The sequence below is a fragment of the Hippoglossus stenolepis genome, chromosome 4 (genome assembly GCF_022539355.2).
Source record: "Hippoglossus stenolepis isolate QCI-W04-F060 chromosome 4, HSTE1.2, whole genome shotgun sequence".
Classification (NCBI taxonomy): domain Eukaryota; kingdom Metazoa; phylum Chordata; class Actinopteri; order Pleuronectiformes; family Pleuronectidae; genus Hippoglossus; species Hippoglossus stenolepis.
Window position 1 is genome coordinate 13073010 of NC_061486.1, and position 24780 is coordinate 13097789.

General features: G+C 40.3%; 1 protein-coding gene across 18 annotated transcripts in view; it reads left to right on the forward strand.

Moving 5' to 3' along the window:
• The first annotated feature begins 1094 nt into the window (after positions 1-1094).
• The window catches only part of elna (elastin a), a 50829-nt gene continuing 27143 nt past the window's right edge, over positions 1095-24780 (forward strand). For 11 of the 18 annotated variants that reach the window (XM_047339483.1, XM_047339489.1, XM_047339485.1 and 8 more), the window contains exons 1-4: positions 1096-1407; positions 11432-11500; positions 12010-12057; positions 13224-13325. In XM_047339483.1, coding sequence (XP_047195439.1) covers positions 1332-1407; positions 11432-11500; positions 12010-12057; positions 13224-13325 — 295 coding nt within the window. In that variant the 5' untranslated portion in view covers positions 1096-1331. Of the gene's footprint in view, positions 1408-11431; positions 11501-12009; positions 12058-13223; positions 13326-24780 lie in introns of all 18 variants that reach the window. The other 7 variants (XM_047339490.1, XM_047339493.1, XM_047339492.1 and 4 more) reach the window with 2 other exon arrangements.

Consider the following 24780-nt stretch of genomic DNA (forward strand, 5'->3'; position numbering starts at 1 on the left):
CATTGATTTAACAAGATACACCCTTGACAGGTCGCCAGTGCATCACAGGGCCAACATACAAAGACAAACCATTCACGGCATGCAAACTCCACACTGAAAAATCATGGTCAGGCTCAAGCAGATACTTTATAGCAAAGATTTGATGAATTAAGTGGCCACTGCTGCAAATATATTATGAGGAAAAAGGACCATGCCATAATAGTTGTGTCACAATGAGTAAATTGACTGTTTATATTGCACTTTTCTGGTCTTAACCTCTAAAAGAGCTTTACACTACAAGTCTTATTCAAGTCAACCCAAAGACACTTCAGCGTGCGGACTGGAGGAGCCAGGGATCGAGCCGCTCTACTTCCTGAGCCACGGCCACTCCAATAAGTTATCTGTGACTTTAGAAAGCCATAAAAAATATTCAAGACATGAGCAGCATTTTTTCTCTACTCTCTTTAATTATTTAGTGTGATGATTGATCCAAGGGTGAAATGTATCAGCTGCTGATCACAGAAGTACAGTTGCTGCACTCAGAGTTATCTAAAGCTGAGTATGGACGGAGGCTGGTTGGAGACTGATAATATCCCCGTTCAGTGGTTGAGGGGATGCACAGAGTAGCAGGCTGATGTTTCTGGACTTTTTAGCTTTTTTTGTCATCTGCGTGGGAGGCTGACAGTTTTCTCATATATGAACAGTGGGACCGGTGTCCGCACGTGGACTCCCAGACAGTGCACTGCTGCTTCCCTGTTATTTATGCAGCCAGTCACTTTGTAATGTCTTGTTCTGATATATTGTGCACACGTGCTGATAGTTACTGTGTTCATTTCATTCTTCCTCAAAGTTTTCTGGGTTATGCGAGAAACGGTAAACATGTATGTTAAAAACTATGCAGCTGACCATTAGAGAAAAGGTTATTATCTGGGATTGTGGTTTGCTCTTCCCCCGTCTCTCTCTCTCGACTCTTACAGATAAGCATGGTCTGTGTCCATGCAAATGTTTGGCAGACAGTTCAATTCCTTCTGGATGAGAGTGGGGGGTTGTCTCTCTCTCTCCCTGTCTGTGTGTGTGTCTCGTACTCTCTCTCTCTTTCCTTGTTGGCAGCAGCGTCTGTGCTGTTGGCAGGAGTGACCCGAATAAAAACAGCAACACCAGACAGACGAGGAAAAAAAGCAAAGTGATCCATTGAACCGGAGTCATTGCCCCCTCTTAATTACGTAGAGTCTCACATCTCTTCCCTTTTTTTCACCTTTTCCGCCGCTCTGTAAGACTTTGGGCTCGAGGTAATTAGCTTGAAGAGAATAAAACCAGCTGATCGGGAGAGGGGTGGTGCATTTTGGAGCGAGATGGCTAACAGAAACATTCTGTTGCTCTTCTGTGGACTCTTCCTCTTAGCACTGATTCAGCCCTCTCTACAAGGAGGTAAGTGTATGCTACAGGTGATCTGAGCCGTGATCTTTGCTGCATCGAATACAGGCTTGGACCAGGTGCAGTGTTCTGATTTTACTTATATACCATCAAGTGGTACTTTCATTTATTTAATTGAGACATTTTATGTAACTAACATTTCTCTGTTGGTGTGTGAAATTTCAGGAAATAAAAGTGATGTGTTTGGCTATAACCTTTATTGTTTTATTGTTCCTTTTGGCTTGATCCCAGCTATAACTGAAAAAAAGACAATTCTGCATGTGCATTCCTATGTATTTTTTATTTGGTGATTTAAATAAATTAATATACATTGATAAGTCTTACTGCTTTAATCATGAAAATTAAAGTCTGACTGAGCTATTACATCTAAACTGAATCCTTTAATAAATCATGAATAGAAGAGATTTTTTCTTTACATCATATTTTGACATCTACTGCTGCTGTTAAAATTCCTTTCTAGAGCAAGACTTGCGTCCCACTTTAAATTGTTAATGGGTTTAACAGTAACACGTCATTGTTTCTATGTGTATGCAATCTAAATTTAAATAACAAACTAAGGTATATTGGTTTCTTATTGATATGTATTTTAAATGCATTCAGACAATTGAATTGCATCCTTTCCACACCTGTGCACACACAGTATGTTTACATGGCTGCAGACGCTGTCCTATTACATTTCAGGAAGTGAAGGTTCCAGCTGGTCGCTCTCCCTACTCTGTAAAACCCCCGTTTATATTCACCCCTGATGAACTCCCACAGGGAGTGGGAGTGTATGTGTCACTGTGACGGCTTCGACTGGGTCGTCTCTTCAAGTCAGAGTAGCAGTGGGCAGATTTTAGGGGTTTATTTTGCAGCTTATCTCTATCAGACAGACAGAAAGTGAGACAGAGGTTCCGACCATTCTCCCTCAGTCTCCGTTTTTGCTTTTTCTCCTCTTTCCATGTTGCTTTAACTTGGTTCTTGGTCAGATTTTTGGCTGATATTCTCTTGAATTATTCAACCCCCAACTGGAAAACATGTTTAGCATCTGGGACTAGGTATGCTGGAGTCAAGAATGTTTTCTGTTGCATTGATTTGCTTAAAGGTCACAGCTGTTTCCCTATTTTTCTTATCTTCCATTGTCCAAGCATCCCTTCAGATGCATCATGTTATTTGTTAGATTCCTAAAACAAATGTTTTCTCCATATAAAGGCTCACTTTTCCTTTGCTTGTCGGGCTTTTCTAATTTGATCATGTTGACTTAAATCGTTTTTTGTCAGGTCGGACATTGTATCATGTAAAAAGATCTTTGCCCTTCTACTCATACCAAATGTTATCCTTGTTTCTCTGTTATAGCCACATTTCAGTTGATATTTCAAGGTGGATTCAGGCAAAATATATCAAGTAAAGGAGCCAACAGTTATCAACATTGGCTTAGGAGCGAAACTTTGATCTCAAGTGAGCCTTGAATCCATCCATATCCAGCATTTCTTTGGCGCTCAAACTAGTTCCATCTGTGTCTGTGCGATTAAACTTGGGAGGGGGGGGGCCTCGACTTATTCCAGAGGTCAATTATCTGTGAGTAACATGAACCTCATTAACACCCATCCATTTATTTAATGCCTCCGCACAGAAAACACCTAAGGCTTGTGTAATTCACCCCTTGAATTACGATGCAGTGTGAGGCTGGTGTGGATTTTTTTCATAGTCCTGGAGGAAACATCTGTGAAGGAGTCTGGTAATAAATGTGTCCTCTGTCATGTTTCCTGTGACCAGGTGCAGGTATGTTTGTTGTTTATCCCTCATATGTTAAAGGAGGCAGTTATTCTACATTCCACAAGCAAATAGCATCTGTCACATGAGTTGGAGGATTTATTTTTGTCAAAATCCTTATAGACATGCTACTCAGCAGCCATCATGCAACAACCTTGGGCAGATATTTTGGGCGAACAAGACCAGGAATCAATCTACATGAAATGGGAGAGAGAGCCGAAATTTATAGTAGAATCATACAACTGCCATCTTGGCCGTTATGCGCTTTTCTATTCAGGATTCATTAAGTGTTTTTTTTCTCTCTCCTCTAACATCTCTCGTTATACTTATCAAAAGAAAATTCATGTTTGCGAAGCTTGGGTTCCGTGGCCTCAATTTCTATTGCTATATATGATAACTGAATCAAAACCAGGCCGGAGCGGATGATAAAATTCCTTGAATAAATTCTTCAACTTAGGAATTTAATCAGATGTACTCTTCACTAAAGGGAAGAGTGAGCAGCTAAGAAGGTGCTTACAAATTTGAGAGTAAACAATCAACTTTGAGAGTATCAACTATCACATCACTCACCTTGACGTGTTATAATCCTCTAGGCAACCTCAACAACCAACTGGCGCACACCAAAGTCATTAGTTTGGCTTTTATGACTGACATGGTCAATGGCACTATTCTGACTGGCAGAGACCAGCGGGAGATGAAGAGAAAAAAATAACTGCTCTGTTCTTTCACCGTCTCCAAAGAATTAAAAAAGGTTGTGCGATATTTTCTTTAGTGGTGCTGGAAGCCAGTTTACCGCATTTGGCATCGGCTAGGTCCAAGCATAAAAATCCTCAGAGGATTTTTGCACATTAATCGGTAGGTGAAGTCAAGTGAAATTGGTGCGTTTTAGCTTTCACAATGAATGAATGGTGAATTATGGATTGTAGCATTATTTTCTTGATTCCCCAAAGATGTTGTGTTCAGGCTTGATTGGTAGCGTATGTTGCAAGCACCTATTTGGCACTGATTCATCTTCTTGCAGGGTTGACTGCCAGCCACAGCATATAGGATTAATGTGACATATAGTGATCCCAGCACTCTGCGCTGCAGTTACAGGAATGTTTTTTACTCGGTTTCTTCTTTGTTCAGTTTCTTGATCTTCTTTTACTGAATCAACAAAAGCATTTTTATTTGTTGATGTTGAATGGTTTGGTGTAATCTGCAGTAAGGTGACCTCACCCAGTATTCATTGGCTTTTTGGTTTCAATCACTGAGTGACCAGGCTTTGCTATTGGGAAAAAGCTGTTATTCCATGTATTCATGTCTTGCTCTGGCACACGTCCCAGGTAAGTGTTTGGGAGAATGGACAAATTCCGCTCACGGTTTGAAACTGTGCATCACAGCGTGCTATATGACTGGGAAGTCACACTCTGTATTGATGGTCCTAGCCAGAAGCGATTAACATTTTGGCCTACAAGTTTTCCTGTCACAATTTTTACTGCAACAAACTGTTAGAGTTGTTGGCACCAGAGGTTTGGGATGGATGACTTGTTTTATTAGTTGTACTGTAACTCTAAAGGACTGCACAAAAGTCTTGGGTGTAACTCCTTAGGTCTACACACGTCATTGTTACAACTATTGGTCTTAGCTTTGATAATCTGATTGAGTGTCTAATGCAATCCAGTTCCTTCATAAATGAATGACTGACTTGCTGATGTGCAATCCAAAATCCTCAAGAGAGAAACACCTACTGATTTCTCACCGAGGTCGTACCTCTGCACTTGTAGACACAGCATAAACATTGATAATGTGAGGGCATTCACTATTGGTGGGTTGTAACAAATTATATTTACTTCATTAATGTATTTAAGTAAATTTAAATGTATCTGTACTTTATTTAAGAAGATTTATTTTGGGTAGTTTTTAAACTTTTTTAGCCACTACATTTATCAGCAAATACCTGTAGTTTCTACTCCAATGCATTGTTTACACATGTTCAATTTTTTTTTGCATTTTCAATGTGAAAAAATCGCCTAAAATGAAAGAGGCCACTGTCGAGCCATTAATTATTATGATGATGTGTTTTAGTAGCATCATCTGCTACATTCTTTTATATGACAGTCTGTGCTATTCTTATTATGATATTTTTATTAAACAGTATGCAGTTGGCACAGTTAATGGTTTAGAAAACGGTTGCATTATTGAATACGCTAAACTTTGCAAGCAATTTTATTAAAGTATATTTAAAAGGAAGTACTTACTTTTACTCTGGTAGAAAAGTTAATGTGGTACTTTTACTTGAGTACTTTTGTCTATTTATTTGTACTTCTACTTAAGTAAAGTGAGTACCTCCTCTAGTGGTATACACTTAGTAGTTAATTAATATTCAATTAATAATCAGTTTAGCCATGAGTCTGTAGTTGTGGCTAAATGTCAGTCCTATCATCTTCCAGTCAGATGTCTGGTCACCTCAGCCGTTGCCAAGTCTTTAACAAAGCGCATTAAGTCAGATGATTATTCCCAGCCCTCACCAGGCTGTGTGCTAGCAGTAGTCTCACTGGGCCAGCAATCTGAAATGGCTCCTGTCACGAATGTTTTCACCTTGACCCACCAAAGCTTTCCTGAGTTTGCAAACAACTTGACAACATGAGCACAACATTAGTATAAAAACTGTTGTATTAATATGTTTCCATAACTGTTGAGAAAAGATGTTAACAAAATTAAATTCAGATTAAACACATTACGTCAATTTAATCAAAGTCCTCTGGCAAGAAAACACTGTGTGCTGTGTTGTATTAGTTTCAGTGCACTTTTTTCATTGGAGGCGGTGAGAGTTGACATGGCACCTTTAGGTCTAAACCAAACAAAGCTGCAAGTGTCTTGATAGGTTTTAGCAACATGATGGTGGAACTTTTTTCCTCTTTGAAATAAATCACTGCTTTCTCCCCATTCAACCGGACCTTAGTCCTCACCCATGTAAAGATAAAATGAAAATGTTAATATCACATATCGTAAATGTCACTGAAGTTTCCTCACCCAGTCATGTTCTTTATCATAATTCAGACATAGATTTAATATTTCATCCAAAGCACAACAAAAACTTGCTTCATGTCCTAAATTTACTATTTCTTCAAGTCTACACAATTCAATTGTATTGTATTGTATTTTCAGGTATCACATCAGATAAGTTCACCAATATTTCAGTGAGAAAACCAACAGTACATTGTATTTGGTCTAACATGTCCTATCTGATGGATGTCTTTGACGCAACACAAGTGAAACTGCAGTGTGTTGTAAATTTGCTCCTTTATGGCCTTGTACTCATAACTTGTCAGTTCCATATTATCGTATAAATCAGTTTCTGGAATGAGTCATAATATGAACTGTTTGTTCCACCAGCATGTAGTGATTTCACATTGTTGATGGTTATCTTCAACCATGGCTTATCCGTTAGTCATGTTGAGGTCTAAAATACTTATAGAGGAGAGCCCAAAGCCTTTCCAAACCCCTTTCGTTTCCAGTATCAAAGACGTGCATTTCCTGAGTCAGTTGTAATGATTCCCGTCAGCTTCCTACGGGAAGGCTCCACTCAAGACACACAGAGGCAAACATGCTTGGTCATTATGGGCTGTGTTTGTACGTACAAGCAAATAAAGAGATAGTGAAGTCAGGTAGGGTGGGTACGAGAACAAACAAATTTTCCCCACTTAAGTTTTTCTTTTCTGGGATGCTCCTCCTCACACTTTCCTCTTCCACCCTCCAACATGCTGTGGAAAATGAACAGTGCGAGGGGTGATAGTAGGCTGATAGTTGTCCAGCTGTCACGTGTCTGATAACGGGACATGTAAGGACGCCAGGAACCACAGTATTTACCTCACAGTGCTGTTGCTCTGGGTTGCAGTATGAGAGATTTCCATAAAGGCAGAACCAAACTCTCTCCTCTGCGATAGCGGTTTCAGATGCAAGTAAATGCAGCCAACATTTAGCCAAAATATGTTTTAGTTTTTTTCGAAAGCGATTGAAATAGCGGTGCACATCTTTGTACATATCAGGTGGCTGGAGTGATGTAAACACATTACAGCGTAGTTTTCCCTCGGACTTCCCAGCTTATGTGGTGCACAGCACTGAGATCATAAATGGTAATGGTCCCGTAAGTCTTTTGTAATGAACAGGGAATGCTGCTTGTTCTATCAACTCTTTAAGGATTTAATTATTTAGTAAAAGGCCAATTATTAAGCAGTAACCACAGAAAAGGGTTTCTGAAAATGTCACATTACTCACCAGCCTGTTGTAAATGAGGTAAAACTAAACGCTTTCAAGTCTCGAGAAATTGTAAAAACTCCCATTAACATGAAGAGGAACTACGGAAAAACGTCATTGGCTTTGGTTTGATTCTATAACAGTTATTTCGTAGAGTTTCCGAACTTCTCTGCTATTCAGTCATTATTCGTGGGCCCAGTGACCCATATCTCCCATAAAATAAAGTGTTTCAAGCCAGTATAAATTTTCTTCTTTAAGCTGTATCACCAGTATTGATGTAGAGGTAAAATATCAAATAAATCATCTTGCCAGGAAAACCATTGATAAACATGTCACTTCCAGGCCAACACAACATCCCATTATGCAAAACTAAACATGCAAGGGGCTGGATCCAATCCTTTTCTCCTGTAAGCCTGTGTCTGATGAACTACATCATTTTATCAAAATTCAAATCAACGGAACCGAAGAAACCAAAACACTTGCATACGCACATGTTGATTTTCGTTTAAGCTTTTGAGCTTTTCAAACATCGCATTCTTTGAGTTATACAAACACAAATTTGAAACCTCAATCTGATTATCAGATATCTCAGCCGTTGTGTTGCCTTGTTAGATTATGGATTGAATAATGATGTAGAAATGGTATCCGGAATTTCCTTTCTATAGAAAATAATACCGTTCAAACTTTTAGGCAACCCCATAATTTCAGGGCTCATGTTGTTTGGTGCATTATTTTTATACCCCTTACAAAAAAAAGGTAAAGCTCTAGTAGACGTAGAGACTGCACAAAAGTAGATTTTTCTTAAGTGTTTCATCTTTACTTTCTGTATTAGAAATTGTCTGCTGGATTGAAGTCTGGAGGTTTTTAAAGTTTGTTTTTGAATTGTATTAGTCCGTTCACCTTCCTGTTAACTTTGTAGAAATCACAACATGTGAAAGTTTTTGATGTTCATGTTCAAAACATCCTATCTCTTGGCCAGTTTCAACTTGTGTGCGATCGCGCACACACTCTTAATGATTGGGGCCAACCCCCTGGTCCCCCACAAACAGCAGCCAGGTGAAGTTAGTGAACTGTCACAACCTTGAATCTGCAGAAGGAGCTCCAATTTGTTGCTTGAGATACATTTGTGGTGGTATGGATTTGGGGAAAAATTTGATTTGAAAAATGTATTATAAAAAAAAAATCTAGCCCAACATCACTTCATGGCCCCAAGACAGTGACATGACAGAGCTGTTGGCTGAGAGGGACTCAAATTTCCAGTCCAGGATCCACGATTTTTCCAAAATCTGGTTCTGATTGTCTGATTCAGTAAGGGTGCACATTTAAGTCAATCGTTGTTCACTGTTGACTCTATAGTTTTTTGCAAAGCCACACATTATTGAATGCATTTTGAAAATTGTATCTTGTTCAAGCACATTGTGCACTTCAAAAAGCTTAACAAATAATTATCATATTGTTATTTATGTCAGTGTTGCTGTCTCACTCCTGGACTTTGAACCCCATTCTATCCACTTGATTCCCTTTTTACTGATGACTGGCTTCATTCATAGCTTACTGACACTCTGTCCTCTGAAAATTAGATCAAAATGGCGTGATGACAAAATTAAATCACTGGCGGGATTCCCGTTAGAGTGCATGTACATCATCGCCCTCTTAATATACTCACAGCAACTCTAGAGTCAATGAATACCAGTAAAAAGTTCAGTTAACAACCTGTCATTGTATTTCACTGGCAGTAATTTATCAACGCTTCCCTGACTTTCCTTTAACACATCGTCAAAATTAAGTAGTAAAACTCTCACACTTATTTCTCTGTTTCCATCTGAATAATGTAGTCATAAGTGATGGCTTCTAACCATTTTTTCATAAAGATCGCGAATAAAAGTCACTGCTTGGTAATAAATGTTCAAATCTGCTAATCTTTTTTTCTTAGTTTTTTATTCACCAACATTAATCATATCACAAACACTCAGGGCAAACTCTTGTCTGGGGTCAACTGTGAAATAAATTATACCTCTTCATATCCCTTATGGTCTACAAGTCAGTCCTGTCCTTCACACACATTCCAGCACATTCCCATAACCTGGCTGATTTCACAAGCAGCGTAAACGCACGATGATAATCAGAACAATCATGACGATATCTTCAGATATATTGAGAAAGGTCAGGCTACTTGACAGAGGCCAGCATGTGCCTCATTTGGATACACGGCCACAGTGAACCTAATGCACTCTGTAAAATTGGTACAGTACCATGATGGGATTCTTAGAAAAAGGAAAAGTGGAGCAGACACACACTCCCTCTCGCCTCGCTTGCGATGCCGAGACAGGAAATCCTCCTTTTCACTGCGAAATGAAGGAGCAGAGTTAAAACAATTACTCCATCTCTATCGTGTGGTGCCTGCCCCTAAAATCACTGCTACGGAGTCAAGGGCATGGGCATGGTGACAGACAACCATGTTACTTGCATTGATTTAGTCAGTTGATAATGAAATAGAGAGCCCTGAGCATTATTATTTATTCCCTCTTTTTATTTGATTTCAGTCTTCATTGTTAGGTCGGACCTCAAGGAATCTGATCAGTTCTACCATCGTCCGACCCCCTGATCTTTCCAGTCAAGATGAGTTCAATGTAGCCTCCCTCTTGGTTGTCTGTTCATGTTTTCATTTAAGGACCCACAGAGAACAAAAAGTGTTCCCGTTTACACAGGCACTATTAAAAAAACAAAGATATACCAAGTTCTTCTGTGCAGATGACCATTTTAAACTCAAGAAAATTGTTTCTCTCAAACAAAAACAGACAAATGTTTCTTACATGTTCCAATCAGATATAGGAGAGCAGTTTTGGAAATGTGAATATGGCAATGTTGTCCTTGTTAACATCAACAAAATCAACTCAATATCAACACAATTCTGTCATTTAGACTCAGATTTTCTAAAATTTTTACCCCAAAATAAAAGCTTAAAATATAAACTTCATACTTTTTCTTGGAGTCATCCTACTTTTTTTAATCCTCGTTATCTTTATAAACCCATCCAACAAGTAGATCCTTACAGCATGGCTGTTTTTCTCCATTGATTGGCACTGGCTGCTCATTTTCTTAACCTCAGCTGGGTTTGTGCCATGTTATTATGGCACAAACCCAATAAATCTGTCTCAACTTCAAAGGTCAAAGCCATGACTTTTCATTCAACTCAATCGGACAGTGATTCATTGTAATGTTCTTCCACTAATGGCCGCACTCAGTGGACAAAGTGCTGTTTTCTTGCGGTGTTTGCTAATAAACACAAGGATGCCTGTGACATGTGGTTTAAATTAATTGGCCTCCTAAAACATGTAAGAACCATTATACATAATCATCATGGTCCTGCAGCCCTGATCTCTCCCTTTTTACTGATATAAAGCAGGTTTGCCCTCAAAAAATATCACTGTAATTTTTGCCTTAGCTCACCAGTCCCAGTGGATTAAGCTGTTAGTTGTCCCAAAACAACTGGAGTCATTTTTATTTTTTATCCCCCTTTTCTTTTCTTTTATGGCTGTTGTTGTTCCTTGCACACATGAGGCCACTGTGTCTGGGATCAAGAACGACCATCTCAGGAGTTAGTTTGGTGCGCAGCCAGAAATCTGCTAGAAATGAGGCTGGGGGATGGAGGTGGGGGTCAACATTGTCCATGGTGCTGCAGCAGCTTTCTGAAAGAAGATTTCCAACTGCAATACCTCATCAACATGAAAACAGAAAAAGGAATTTACTTCTAATCAAGACTAGAAAGTTTTTCTTTTTTGGGATTTTCACTCTGGCTCTAGTTGGAGCTGCTGTGTTCAGGTTTTATTATGTGCTGCATCATTCCTGTGACCTGGGCATGAGGACAGGTTTCAGTTATGTTGTTCGGGTCACTGATGATTCATGTGGGAGATTGATTGTCTAATAAATCCGGTCATTGTTCAGTAAAATGATGGGTGAAAGCTGCTCTGGCTTGGTGACACATAATGGTGACGACCCTCTGCTCTCTCTCTGTTGTGTCCTCCAGGTGTGTATGTACCACCTGGTGCTGGAATCGGACCAGGAGGCGCTGGAACAGGCACTGGATTCTTTCCAGGTAACAGAGCCTCCAACGACTTGTCTGGACAGTTTAAACAAAAATAATCCAGAACTCAGCCACAACAAACAAAGTCTGTTTATGATTATCAAAGGTATGAGAGTAAAATAATGCTGTAGAGCAGAGGTTTTATTAAAACAAAACAAGAATATAAAAATATCTCAATATACCATTGAACCTAAAGTAAAGATACTTACTGTTTTATGTGTTGACGTAACATACATACATATGAGCATGCATGGTGTACAGCATATCTTATTGCTTTTCATTACAATATTTTATCGATTTCGAAACACTCAAAATGTCAGTATGGATTCCTGTTCCATCATGATCCATCAGTGCAGACATACAGGATAAAAAATGGCACAAAAGATGTCACAACACCCTCTCCTGGTGCCCTGAGAGAAAACCAACTGGTGAAATGATGAATCGTTTGGCCAACAAACTGTCAGCTACATCTCTACAGGCGAACCTTAACTCAATAATCTGTGTTATTATTGTTTTTAAAGGATCTGTTGGAGGAGTCCCTCCAGGCTATAAACCAGCCAAAGCTGCAGGTGAGTAGTTATGTTGTCCAACAAATAAAATTCATTTTTAAGATAAAACATCTGGTTTATCACAAATTGGTAAATGCACAAATGTGGTAGTGATTTGAAAACAAGAAACAATGTTTTTATGTGGTAAATTTAATTGTGAAAATGTAGAATCAGTCTAAAATGTTTAGAAAAAATGTTTTTAGCCTCAACATTGCTTGATACTTAATTTGTAGATGGACCAATGTGATTTTATGATAACATAACGTTGGTTTTAACTCATTTCTTTGCATTTATTAATTCAATCTTTCAATCACTTATTTAAATTAATCCCTACATTATATATTTACCTTTATTGCAAGCTCATTTGTGAGTGTTTTTGACTATAAATAAATTAAATATTTTTCATTTAGTAATCTCTCTGTCATGCCAGCGGCTCTGCTTTCTCAGGGCTCTGATTGTTTGTTCATGCAACCGTTGCCTCCATTGGGCTCAATACAGAGACACAGATACTCTGTCTGCTGTTTGTCATTTCACACATCCATAACAGATGCCTGCCACTTTGGCAGCAGCTCACCAACCGTAGGCACATTGGCCTGACTTCAACTCCCATTTGCTGAACAAGGTTGACCCTGTGTGTCTTTGAAGGATAACTTAAGACATCACTCTGGGAAGAACCTATTGATGAGACTTTTTAAATGTCTTTACGCAGAGTTTAATGTCGTAAGTTGTTTTTTTTAAAGAACCATTTGAGAGCTACGTGCAAACTAAAGTTGGAGCAAAAAACTGTGTGAAGTTTATGTTAACAAGAACAAGGGGGAAAGAGGTTCTAAACACAAATTAAATTCCCTGTCAACACTTGGTTCTGGTTTCATCAAATGTTGGGGAAACACAAGCAAGAGTAATTAAATCGCTTGGGATATTGCTGTGGCAATAAACAATGTCTTTAGGGCCAACCACTGTTATTAAGCTGGTTTATTGGAAGACATTAGGAAGTTTGAGCTTTAGAAATGTGAGATCTGTTCTCTCATACAACCTCAGTCATGAGCTTAACAATGTATATTCATGAGGCCATAATGACATGACGTGGACACTGTTAGCAGATGATTTCTGGTGAATAATGACAACAATAATGATGATGACGACGGTACTGATCACAATCACACCTGTTGCTGTTTTATTCCCGACAGTAGGAGGTTATGGAGGTGGAGGCCATGGAGGTGGAGGCTATGGTGTAGGCCCAGGTGGTTTGGTGCCAGGAGGTGTTGGACCTGGTGGCCAGGCGTTTGCAGGTATGAAGACAGATAAACATCCAAACACTTACTTTGTTTAAGCTGCTGTTGGTCAGATATCAGCGCCTGGAAGCTGCCCTGTTTCATTCATTTCTGTCTGGGGGGCCTTCGTTGCATTTCATAGACTGTACTGTATAAACATGAACGACATGCCAGCTCTCGAAAAATGAAGCTTAAGTGTCTCATTAGCTCCCTTATGGCTGATTGTGGTATAGTTTATAAATACTGTAACCTCCATGTTAGTGAATTGGACATGGTTCAAACTAAAAAGTCAAAGTACACATAAAAACACATTTTTCTCAAGCTGTTTTGTCATCTTAGGTAGTTCTTATCACACTGATGTAACGTTTTTTTATTTATCTGTTTTTTGAAACGTATTGATTGACAGCTGACTAACTCACGGTTGGTCGAGTGTGTGTGTATGAGAGGGACCTCATGACTTCAACCCCTGATTGCTACAGACTCTGTCTCCAAATGATGTAATCGCTGAAAGATGGCTGCTTTCATATCCGGGATATTTGGCTTCAATTCTCGATAGTGGGAGGGAATGAAGAAGCATAATCCATCTTTATATACAGTCTATGTTGCATGTCCTAATCCCCTCTCGCACCTTTATTTCCTTTCCCAACTTCACTGTTATAAGTCCGTTTTAGGTGAAAACGCTGAAAAAAGCAATATTAAAAGATTGTAGCTTTCTATTTCACATTGTCGGAAAACTGTGTGAAACCACATATGTAACACATAAGATTTTGATAATACACGGAAAAAATGTAATTAATCTTTCACTTTTAAGGTAAGCTGGAACATTAATGAGGTGTTATACAATGGGCTGGGTCTATGTTGTGTGTTCATACTGTACATTAAAATGATGTTAAATTTTCCATATCATTTGTGGAAAAAACCCAATTAACATTTAGAAGATAGTGTGCTCATGCACACTATCGCACTGTAAAGCTGTAAAGCAACACTGAAATAGAGGGAAACAGACTTCTTTAGTTTACAACACGGAAAATTCCTCTTTATTAAATATTATGTCAAGTGCTTTGACAGGACGGAAACAGAGTGCATTGTTATGAGGTGGATAAAGTAGGTTAATGTACAGACTGCGTAATGCACCCACACACACCAACAGAGACCTGCATAAATACAGAGCAACGGCTAAAGAGAAACAGTCTTTTGATTGGTTGTCACCAAGTTTTTCTTATCACCCTTGTGTTTTCGTCAGGGCTGGTTTACACCGGCTCGGCAGCTGTTTGGGGCGTCCTGTCGGGGTTGGCCCATGCAAAGATTCCACCACTCCTAGACCTCAGCTGTATAAAGGAGTGATGATTGGCAGTGTGCAAATGGCCATCAACGCCAGCCAAGCAATGGTGCCAGAGTACTGATTAATGTTATTGTAATGTTGGACCCTTACAATATCTGGAAACCTCCTCTGAAATTTACCACGGCCCTTCGCTCAGATAGCGTACAGTAAATATTTTCCTTTCAGCCTGCACTGCATTGGTGCTGTAGGAACGTTTAGCAATCATTTATTTCCGTAAGCACCGCTGATACAATCTGAGCTTACTTCTATGTGTTAAGAAAGATAAGGAACCAAGCAATCGTCTTATTGTCCTGATAACTCACGCAGCCTGTTACTGAGGGGTCCCTCTGGAGGGCCACACCCCTGCCAGCAAATAAAACTTGCTGGAGAGCCATTTTGTGAAAGTGACCTAATATCCAATATTTGGTGGAAGTTGATCTTGGCTGGGATCAGCAGAGCTCTACTGGGGGAAATATTGTCCCAGTGTTAGTATGAATTCAAGTTCTCCCTCACAAGGCGTACCTGGCAGAAATTACGTTAGTGAGAAAAAGGGAAGCAACCGATGTTAAAAGCGGCTCCTTGTGTTTTTATTCAATTGGGGTGTAGGTGCTCCTTCCCACATTCCATACTAATCTCTGTTGCATGGGAAAAAAAGGGAAAAACCTTAAACACAGACTGAACAGCTAAGGGTCAGATAAGGTTTTAAACATGAAATGAAAGGAGAGACTGAAATTCACGAAGGGGTTGTGATATGTTCTGCTTCCCGACCATAATTATGTTCAGTGGTCTCTGAATATTTCCGTCATTGGTAAGTTTTCGTATCTGCCATTTCCTTTCCAACAGAATAAAATGACCTTTCAGCGATCCATATTTGGATTTGAGAATTTTATGAATAAATTACAAGAATGACATTTCCATTACTACACAAATGTGCATCTATCGTTCACCAGTTTGTAACCCTCACACAGTTGTAGGCAGAATCTATCTGCATCAGTTCACCAGTATTTGGCTTGTGACACAACATGCCAGAAGAAATTACTTGCTACCACCATATAAAAGATGATTGACCATTATTTATCATGCAATAATACATAAAGAAGGATTTTTGCTGCTAACTGAAAAAACAACGGTAAATCACTCTCACACACATGAGGAAAGATGCTATTAATTTTTACCTGGAAGCTCAGTGGTGACATTGCATTCCCCAGACACACACCTTGCCTGGCCAGTAATAAAGCGCAGGAGCTGGGTATGTGAGTAGCGTGACTGCAGTGAAATGCAGTGCAGCTCATGCAAGACCTTGTAAATGTTACACTAATTGTGATGCCTGTCATCGTCCAACATTGACAGTACACTGAAAGCTGGAAGAGAGGATTTTTCTTTCTATGAACAGCTGTTGGACTCAGTTTCTGCGTTCCCCCCAAGCAAAGGTGGATTCAATCCTCGTCTCCGTGATTTCTAAATCTTGGCTTTCGTAGGCTAGTGTCTTGTCACTTTCAGGCAGTGTGAAGGAAGTTAACAAGAAACGTTGCGGTTACTGTTCTCACTATTGGAGTAGCTTTATTGTACCATTACAAAAGTCTGGTTCACGTTGAGAAAAAATGTGTCTGGGTGAGATATTTTTGGTGTGTCGACAAATTGAAAACAACGTGTTGTCTGTCCCACCTCTCTCTCCCCATCTGAAACTGACGATAGCAATGTTGTACAGCACTATAATAATCGGAGAGCAATGAAATGCTATATTATGAGTCAGAATCTGTAAGCAATTTCATTTTACATATTGCCTCTCATAGAACATGGATGAAATACTATAGCCGCCATTCTATTCTGTTTCCAAAATATTGTCAATGCCCATTATGAGTAAATCTTTACATTTTAAGGTGAAGACATGCTTTGAGGTTTAGATTAAGTTTAGGTTCAGGTGAGGGTTTGGCATGTAGTAACTATAGTTTAGGTGAGAGTTAGTCTCCATATGTGTGTGTGTGTGTGCTCTTGTACAGCAATCTTTGTGAGGACCAGTTTGAGTCTACAACCTACGGAGTGAGGACATTTTTGGAAAGAGAGGACTTTTTGGGTGCTCCTCACTTTGTGACCACCCTTTAATTAACTGTTTGGGGGTTAAGACTTGCTTTTAGGGTTAGGGTTAGCCCTCAACCACTGAGCTGAAAATCCGAAGGAAATTGATATTGTGAGCATGGTAATATGAGCCTATTATTCAACCTAACATTATATTTCAATACAACTCAATAACACCACAACCTTGTCTCCAAAATGACTTTATATCCTGGAGGTAGGATTGATTGCAGGGCTGTTGTATTAGGCTGCATTAGTTTCCGATAATTGTACCAAATAAACTGGGAGCTGAGTGTAAATAGTCCTCAACTCTTATTTCACTTTATTTTGGCTCTTTAGTTTCACTGAATAAACATAACAATTTGAAGTAATGGAGTAATAGTGAAAATAGTCCCAATGGTTACATGAAAGATAAAATCATGGTTGGACAATTGTGTGTAATTTAAAATGATGGATTACATCATCCATTGCAGCAACATGTCTCTGTGAGTAGATCTGACAGCCGCCTGGAAAGCTTCTCGGTGCAGACAATACATAGGTAGGTTTGAGTTTTAACTGCCTCTGGCCAACACAAGACTGTTTTGATGTTGGTTCTCACTTTAAGGCTGTTGATAGAATAATGCTCATGTTATTATCCATCCACCGATTCTGAATTACAAACTCTGGACCATTGCGAACATCACGTGTGTCCTTCTACATGGTCCATCTATACACCTGATTCTTTTAGGTTCATCTTTGGACCCTCTCGTTCATATCAGGGTATTTGTTTGAAGAAGCACCAAATGTACTTGTCTTCTTCACAACCGGAAGAATAAAGGAAAGGCAGATAAGTGGAAATATACAGGGAGGACAGAAAAGTGAAGGAAAGGACAAAAACATTATTTGCACATTCGTTCTTGCGACACACATGCTTAGAGAGGTCGCTAAAAGAAAAGAGACTGATGGATTGAGGTGAAGATGAAAGTGTTTAGCCAGAAGAAGATGATGAGCTTGGAAGAGGTTCAGTCTCCGGGAGCACATATGCTTTTCATTACTGGAGCTCAGACCTGGAAGCATCTGCCTGTGAATGTGCCTGAACGTGAGTGTATGTTAATATGTTTATGGTCCTCATCTGTGTGTAATTACATCGCACACACTCATACATGTACATATATACCTTACCTGCGCAATCTTAAAATACTTATCCCGACATTGGTTTGGGGACCTTCGGCTCACAGACATACGAATTACATGCTTGTTCAGCTTGTCCTTTATCCGTACCCACCTATCTTTCTCTTCCTTTCCTCAATCTGTCTCTGTGCCAGACTTTTAATATCTTGGAAACCTTAACTGTCTGCAAAGGAAACTTTTACATCAGACCCACTCTGTCCCTATGCTCGACGAAGCCCACCCAACATACACACAGCCAACACAGCTTGTTTTTTCTCGTTGGAAAAGCCTGTCGCTTCCCGAACAATTTTGCATGATCTCACCACATGTTGTTGTTAGTGTCCACAGTAATCTCTCTAATTCAACTTGGGAATAAGAATTTATACCAGAGTAAAGCAAGATAAGATAAGGACTTTATTGGTTTTTATTGGTGTCTAATGCATCACGCATGCCACACATTACACTTTCTAACTGAGGTATTTTCCCCATTCGTTGGACCAAAACTTTCACTATAACTCAGTAACAGCTCTATGGCCTTTCACCACCCTGTTCTGTGTCATGACTGCGGCTTGTTCTACAGTGAGCATGTTACCATCAGTGTGGTTCTTCTTTTTCATGTTCTCTGTGTTAGTTGATGAGCCATCCTGCTGGCAGCTGCTCAACCTCTTCCCTGCTCTGTTTGCCAGCAGGTCTGGAGCATGGACCACTATCCTTGTCCATCTGGCAGCACAATCTAAGTGTTAATGTTCTGACGGAGACGTTTTTTGCTCTTTTTTCCCCGAGAGGCCATAAAGACAAATCCGCATTTGAATGACCTTGTTGCAATCATTGGTAGAGGTGGACTGTTTTCTGTTAAATCAGGAAAACTGTGTGTATTGGTGGGTAACTGGGCAATTAAAATGGTGTTAAAGCTGATAAAAGTTGTGTGTGTTCCCACATTGTGCAAGTATAGCAGCGGCCGATCAAAATGTGCAGCTTAACCTGCATAGGATGCTTTAAAACATGCACTGTACTCTCTAAATCCTGAAATTATCTGGAGGGGCTGCATGTGAGGACGCAAATGTCTGAGTCAGTTGCTGAAGACTTTCTCCGGAGTTTTTCCTGCCAGCCCTGTGGTATAATGTCAGAGTGAGCCCATGTGTTAGGGGAATTCACAGCAAGCAAGTGGGCACATTGATGAGGTTTCTAACACGCGGCACAAGCAGAACTGGTAAAAAAGAATAAGAATACAAATACCTCAAGGTGAAAAAGAGGTGCCATAGATGCAGACAAGATGTCAACTTGGAAAGACAATGAAATTCAAGAGGTTTTTGTGATAAGGGCCAACGCCTGTGTCTATGTGCTGTAAACAAAAACACGTGAAAACATAGTTATTCCTGTCTTAATTTTCAAAAAATACTTGTATTCAGAAATGATTTATCAGAAATTTTAAAGTCCCAGTGTTGTAAATGAAGATAAGTGAAGTAAATGGATTTTAAATTACTCTACCTTCATCTATTTAGGCACTTTAGATGTTAGCCCATGAAGCAAATCCTTCGCATTGACATAATGTACAATGTGATAAAGAGCTTTTCCTCCGTCAATGACACAATTCATCTCTTATAATTGTTTTCCTTCGTAGATCATCCCATATGTTTGTCAGTGTGGAATGCCTCAGATGGCTGCACAATGATGACAGCCTTTGTAATGTCAGAGGAATTTGGGAAATGCTTTTGAAGCCCCCTCAGTGAATCTAACGTCACTGTTTCAATTTGCATGTTTTGAGTTGAGCCAACCTGTCGGACACAAGTCTCTTTTCTCAGCCCAGAGTTGTCAGAAAAGTGGAATAGCAGTCAGATGCATATGCGGACCATCTGGGAGAGGAAACACTCTCGGCCAACTTTACATACCTTAGCCACAGGCTGTGTACGTTGACTGGTTTTCTCACCCTATGTATAATTTGTGAAATTGAACTTCTCCGGTTGTGGAACTCAGACATGAGCTGTTATAAAAAATTGGTTTGTCTCAGAGCACGTGAACTCTGTGTCCTGCTGTACACTCTAATGCTTGCAGTGTGTTTCTGCTTTGTCTGAATGCCTTCACCGTACATGTTGTAAGTGAGTGTGCCAAGCTTAAGTGGGTGATGGTATGATCTCTGTATTAGGGATACTCTTAAGACATATTCAAGGGCTTCAGTGTTGGCTGTTTCTACATTTCTGTAGAAGTGTTTAATAAGTAGAATAGCAGAGCCTCTCAACTAATCAAAAGAGAGAAATATTTGGTCAACTTGAAAACTTACAGCATAGCGTGTTCTGCTCGGTTTAATCTGTTGCATAAACAATGACATCACAAACTCGGTGGATATGGTTTAATGCATGCTGTACAAATCAGCACAGTTTGAATTAAGGGACGGCAGCAACTCTCTTCACACAGATGTATTTGAAATAAACCATGAGTTTGTGGAGGTGAGAGGCGCACTAGGGCTCAAGCTGGTTAGATCAGACGGCTGCAGACGTCACTGGGCAAGGAGCTCTGGTTTGGCACAGTGGCATCTCTTGTAATCCACACAACATGAAATGATGACTTTTACTTTTACCATTCATTTGTAGCCCTTTTGAAGGAGTTGCTCAATGCCTCTGAGATGATGTGTGTTCAGCGGCCCAAGTGTGTGGGCTGGTGAGAACCGCCAAATTTAGGCAAAGGTGCTTCGGCAATATAAAAGCTTACCACATAGCATTCTCTTTTTAGTATGATGCAAATGTTCCCAATAAAAGTTTAAAAAATGAGCTACCATACCAACAATGAATAACTGCAGGGAGCAGTTTAGAAAGTTTAGTCCTTTGACCTGGCTGTTGTGCACTTGGGGTCATCTGGCAGAGTGGGAGGCTCAGGGCTTTGGGACCTCTCATTGATAGTGTCAATGACTCCATGGAAAAGGAAAGCAAAAACAATAAAAGGCTCGACGCCAGTGTCGGTTGGCTCACACCAGCCAGCAAGGGAGGGCTTTGTGTGCGGTGGTGTGACTGTGAATACTTAATCAGTCCAACATGTGACTAGTCCTGCTTCTCACAGCCCAGTGCCCGTGACTGGGAGCACGGAGGACCTGGAAGTCACAAGGAGCAGGGAGGTCACTGGAGAGGAGGAATCAAGGAGAGCTTCGGTGTATCCACTTGTCTCACGCGAAATGTAATCACTACAGCACCTCACATCATTCTGCTTTCATCCAGCTTGTCGTGCGTCACCTCGTAAGAATGCAATCTATTCACTAACTTGGAAGAGGAACAGTGTGATAATTTGATACTGATAAAAATCTGTTGTCATGACAGTGAAGGACATAATGAGAGGCTTAGCTTTCAAAGTGAAAATTTATATGGGACCACAGCCGGAGAGCAGAATCCGCCTGTCAATCACAGAAAAATGCTGAGCCTATGGGGACCTCCATAGATCCATTGAGGATGAAATTATCATCAAGACTTTCCATCACATACAAAAAATTGCAGCATTTTATTGCCATATCACGCCTCTCTGCTTCTCGCAATTAGCCTTTACTCTTTATATGTTTGCAGTTATTGTCGGTTTAGTGATTCCAATGTTTAGCGGAACAGACGACTCAATTTATAATTTTTCTGTGACCCTCCCGTCACAGAGGAGCAGCTTCACATTGACAGCGGTTTCCTGACAACACTTTTAAAATAACAAGAGTTTTAATCTTCCTTCCTTGCTTTTCAGTAAACAAGCATTTGTTCCTAGACTGCGTCCCTGATTAAATAGCAAAAACAAAGAACAAAATGGCAAAAAATCCTGAACATTCCAGACTTCCAGCTCCAACGTCTGCTCTCTAAGCGTCTGCCATCAGTTAAAGTGGATCTCAGCCATGGAATTGTTCGATCTCTTAAATTAAAGCCTTCACCAGGCCCAGCTGGTTCACAAAGTAGAGAGAGAAAGAAGGGTGAGCGGGTGAGGAAAAGGGAGGAGATGGAAAGAAGCAAGCAAATCCATCTTAACTTCTCACGTTTGGCTTCCTCTGGTTGTGGCAATTACCACCTCATGTCTGATCAACACGCAACACGCACCTTAGACACAGTTTAAAGAAAAACGAGCAAAGAAGAAAGAGAAAAGAGATTCAATATTTTGGAGAACAAAAGCAAGAGACTGCAGGTTGAAGATAACGTTTTGATTGATGTATCTTGTACTCTTCTGGTTCTGAAACAGAGAATTACCTTACCTAACCCCAATGGAGAATGAGCAAGATGTTTCAATGTTGAGATTGAAACCAGATATCTTTCTTCAAACTGGACCATATCCATCACTTGTACTGGACTAGAGTTTAAGAGGATGACCTGTGGCTGGAAGAACTGGCCATGCTGCCCACTGGCCAGGGTCTGGAAAGTTGAGCCAGTGCAAAAGTGCCTGAAACCTGTATTCTCTCAAATTACCAGCAGAGGGCAATTGCAAAAAGACGTCTCTCTCTCTATTGAAGTTTGAGAAAATTACCCTATAATTCTCCCTTTTGTAGATTATGGTCCAAATTAGAGTAAAACAGAAGATGAAGCACATGCTTTTGGACATTGGTTACAGTGTGACCACTAGTGGTTGTAGATATTGGTGGGCGTGCAATGTTCTCGAGATCTCCGTCAGGCTCGCCCTACTTCTGGTTTCAAAAAACAAGATAACAGTGGCCAAAATGACAATCCCGAGGCCTCAAAAGTGGGTTGCCACCTGAGCAGGAGGCAGAGAATGTACCAGCACATCTGAACATGGCAGCCTGTCCCTCATCACCTTTGTACCCTCGCTCTTAAACCAGCCACCCCAAATGAATGTTGGGCAACGCTCAGTTATTCATTGCCACACAATCCCAAATTTCACCTCAACAACCTGCTGGTGCACTTGTCCCTGTACAGCTGAGGAAGCCAGTGGTCTTTTCTGAATGGAAACTGGCAAATGAACCAGGTTTCTGTCGCACCTCTTTTTGAAATCTAACTGGAGGAAACTATGATGCATTGCAGTACTGCATCACTTGCCTTCCAATTTCCTCGGGCCCCAGTCTTCCCTCCTGTGTAGTATTGGGTTTCTGTCCCAATGCTGTTATATTCAGACTGTTGACCTTCTGCAAGGTTCCTTTGTCCAAAGTCAGTTGGGCTTTCAAGTGGTCTCTTGGGCTTCCCACAAGGCCTTGAGCGTCACCGTGAAAGATTAGCCACTAAATTATCGTACAGAAACCCTTCAGCTTGTTAGAAATCAACTAAATACTGGGAGCCGCACCAAGGAAATGTGATTATATGATATCGGGGTCATGGTGCAGACTTTCTATGTGTGTGGTTCATGACAACAAACATCGGTGTAGACTTCCAATAATAAGACAGGTCTGTTTGTGTGAGCGGACGTACTGTAATGATGGCAGTCCAACAAAAGCATGCTTGTTTGGGCAGAGCAGATAGCGTAAATACGGCTAAACTGAGAGCTTTTGTACTAAAACTGTATCTCTCACAAATACAATTAGTGTATGGACCCCAAACCAACAAAGGTCCAGGCTTTGTAAGCATGTCCTTTCACTTCGGCGCTGAAAGTACACAACCTCCAGAGTTTTATTTTTTCACTTTAGTGTGTTTTATTTTCCCAGTATTCAGTGATTTCTCCCCTGTATAACATTTTTGTCTGCCCAAGGCCTGCACTCATGGTCAAACACACACATACCCTCTCAGGCTGACTTCTACGTGTCTGTATCTCGTCTCCTGATTTTAAATCGGAGCTCCACGTGGCAGGTGCTGGTTGACCCTGAGTACGACTTGCCAGAGCCAGCTTGGGTCATGCACATGTGATTACAGGTGGGCCAGATGATGGATGAGCAAGCTTAAAGTATCCACGGTTCTGCCTGCCTTCACTCGTTCTCAGTGTTTCTCTTCTATTGACATGCATAATCTCTCTGTTGCGCACACTGTGCTGTTTCCAACAGTCACTCTGACATTCGCATACACGTCTCTGGCCAATGAGACGTTCTGTGATCTGGAGGCAATACCAGACAGTACAGTTTTACAAGAACACTTCAAGCCAGACTTAGTCATTCTAAAGGTTTCAGGCATCAGCAATGTGCCATTTATCTTGTAACTCCTTTTGTTTTTTGTCAGTTCCTGTCAATTCCTTAACATTTTATGGTATGTGAGGCTCACTGATAAAAATGAGACAAATGATACAGATTCCTTGTGTCAGCTCAGTAGACGCTGGAAAAGAGAAAGCCCTAGATCACTCTGATTTATACAAGAAATGATTACTGTTGTTATTACTTCAAGGTGTGTCCAGGGATGGTTGAGCAATCGCGGTGAATCGAGCTAAAAAACGTTGAAGGAGATGGATTATCGCAAGGATGCTTAGCTTAACGTCTGGGCTTGCATTTCACTCTGTGTGTTTGCCAAGCCCTTGGCAAGGCCAGTGCCCACATTTATTTTGACTGGGTCATGAAACTCCACACTTCCATCTTTCTCTCTGTCTTTCCCAGCACATTCCTCCTCCTCCTCATCAGTATCATTACCTGCAACTCCAAGCTCTCACCCTCCAGCCTCATGTGTCTCTGTCTCCCTCTCTCTCCCTTGTTCAGCTTGTTTCCCATGCGTAGATGTTCTCACCCCCAGACTTTTTGGCTTACAAGTATTGATGAAAACAAGTTCCTTGGTGGACTAGCTTGTTGGCTGCATTTTGAATTTCTCCTGGTTTCAAAAACAGTCATTACTCCAGCATGTTTGTCTCTGATTGGTGAACTTGTTCAACTCATAGCTTAGAAACACAGCTCTGAGAAGCATGTGACACATCAAGTACCATATGTTACAGCCGTATTCTAGAGATACTACTTTATGTTAAACAACTGGAGTTGAATAAATATCCAACCTTCACTTTTTTTCCTTTTTTTTAAAAATATACTTTATTGAAAGGAATTTAACTTGAATTATAGAATGTTTT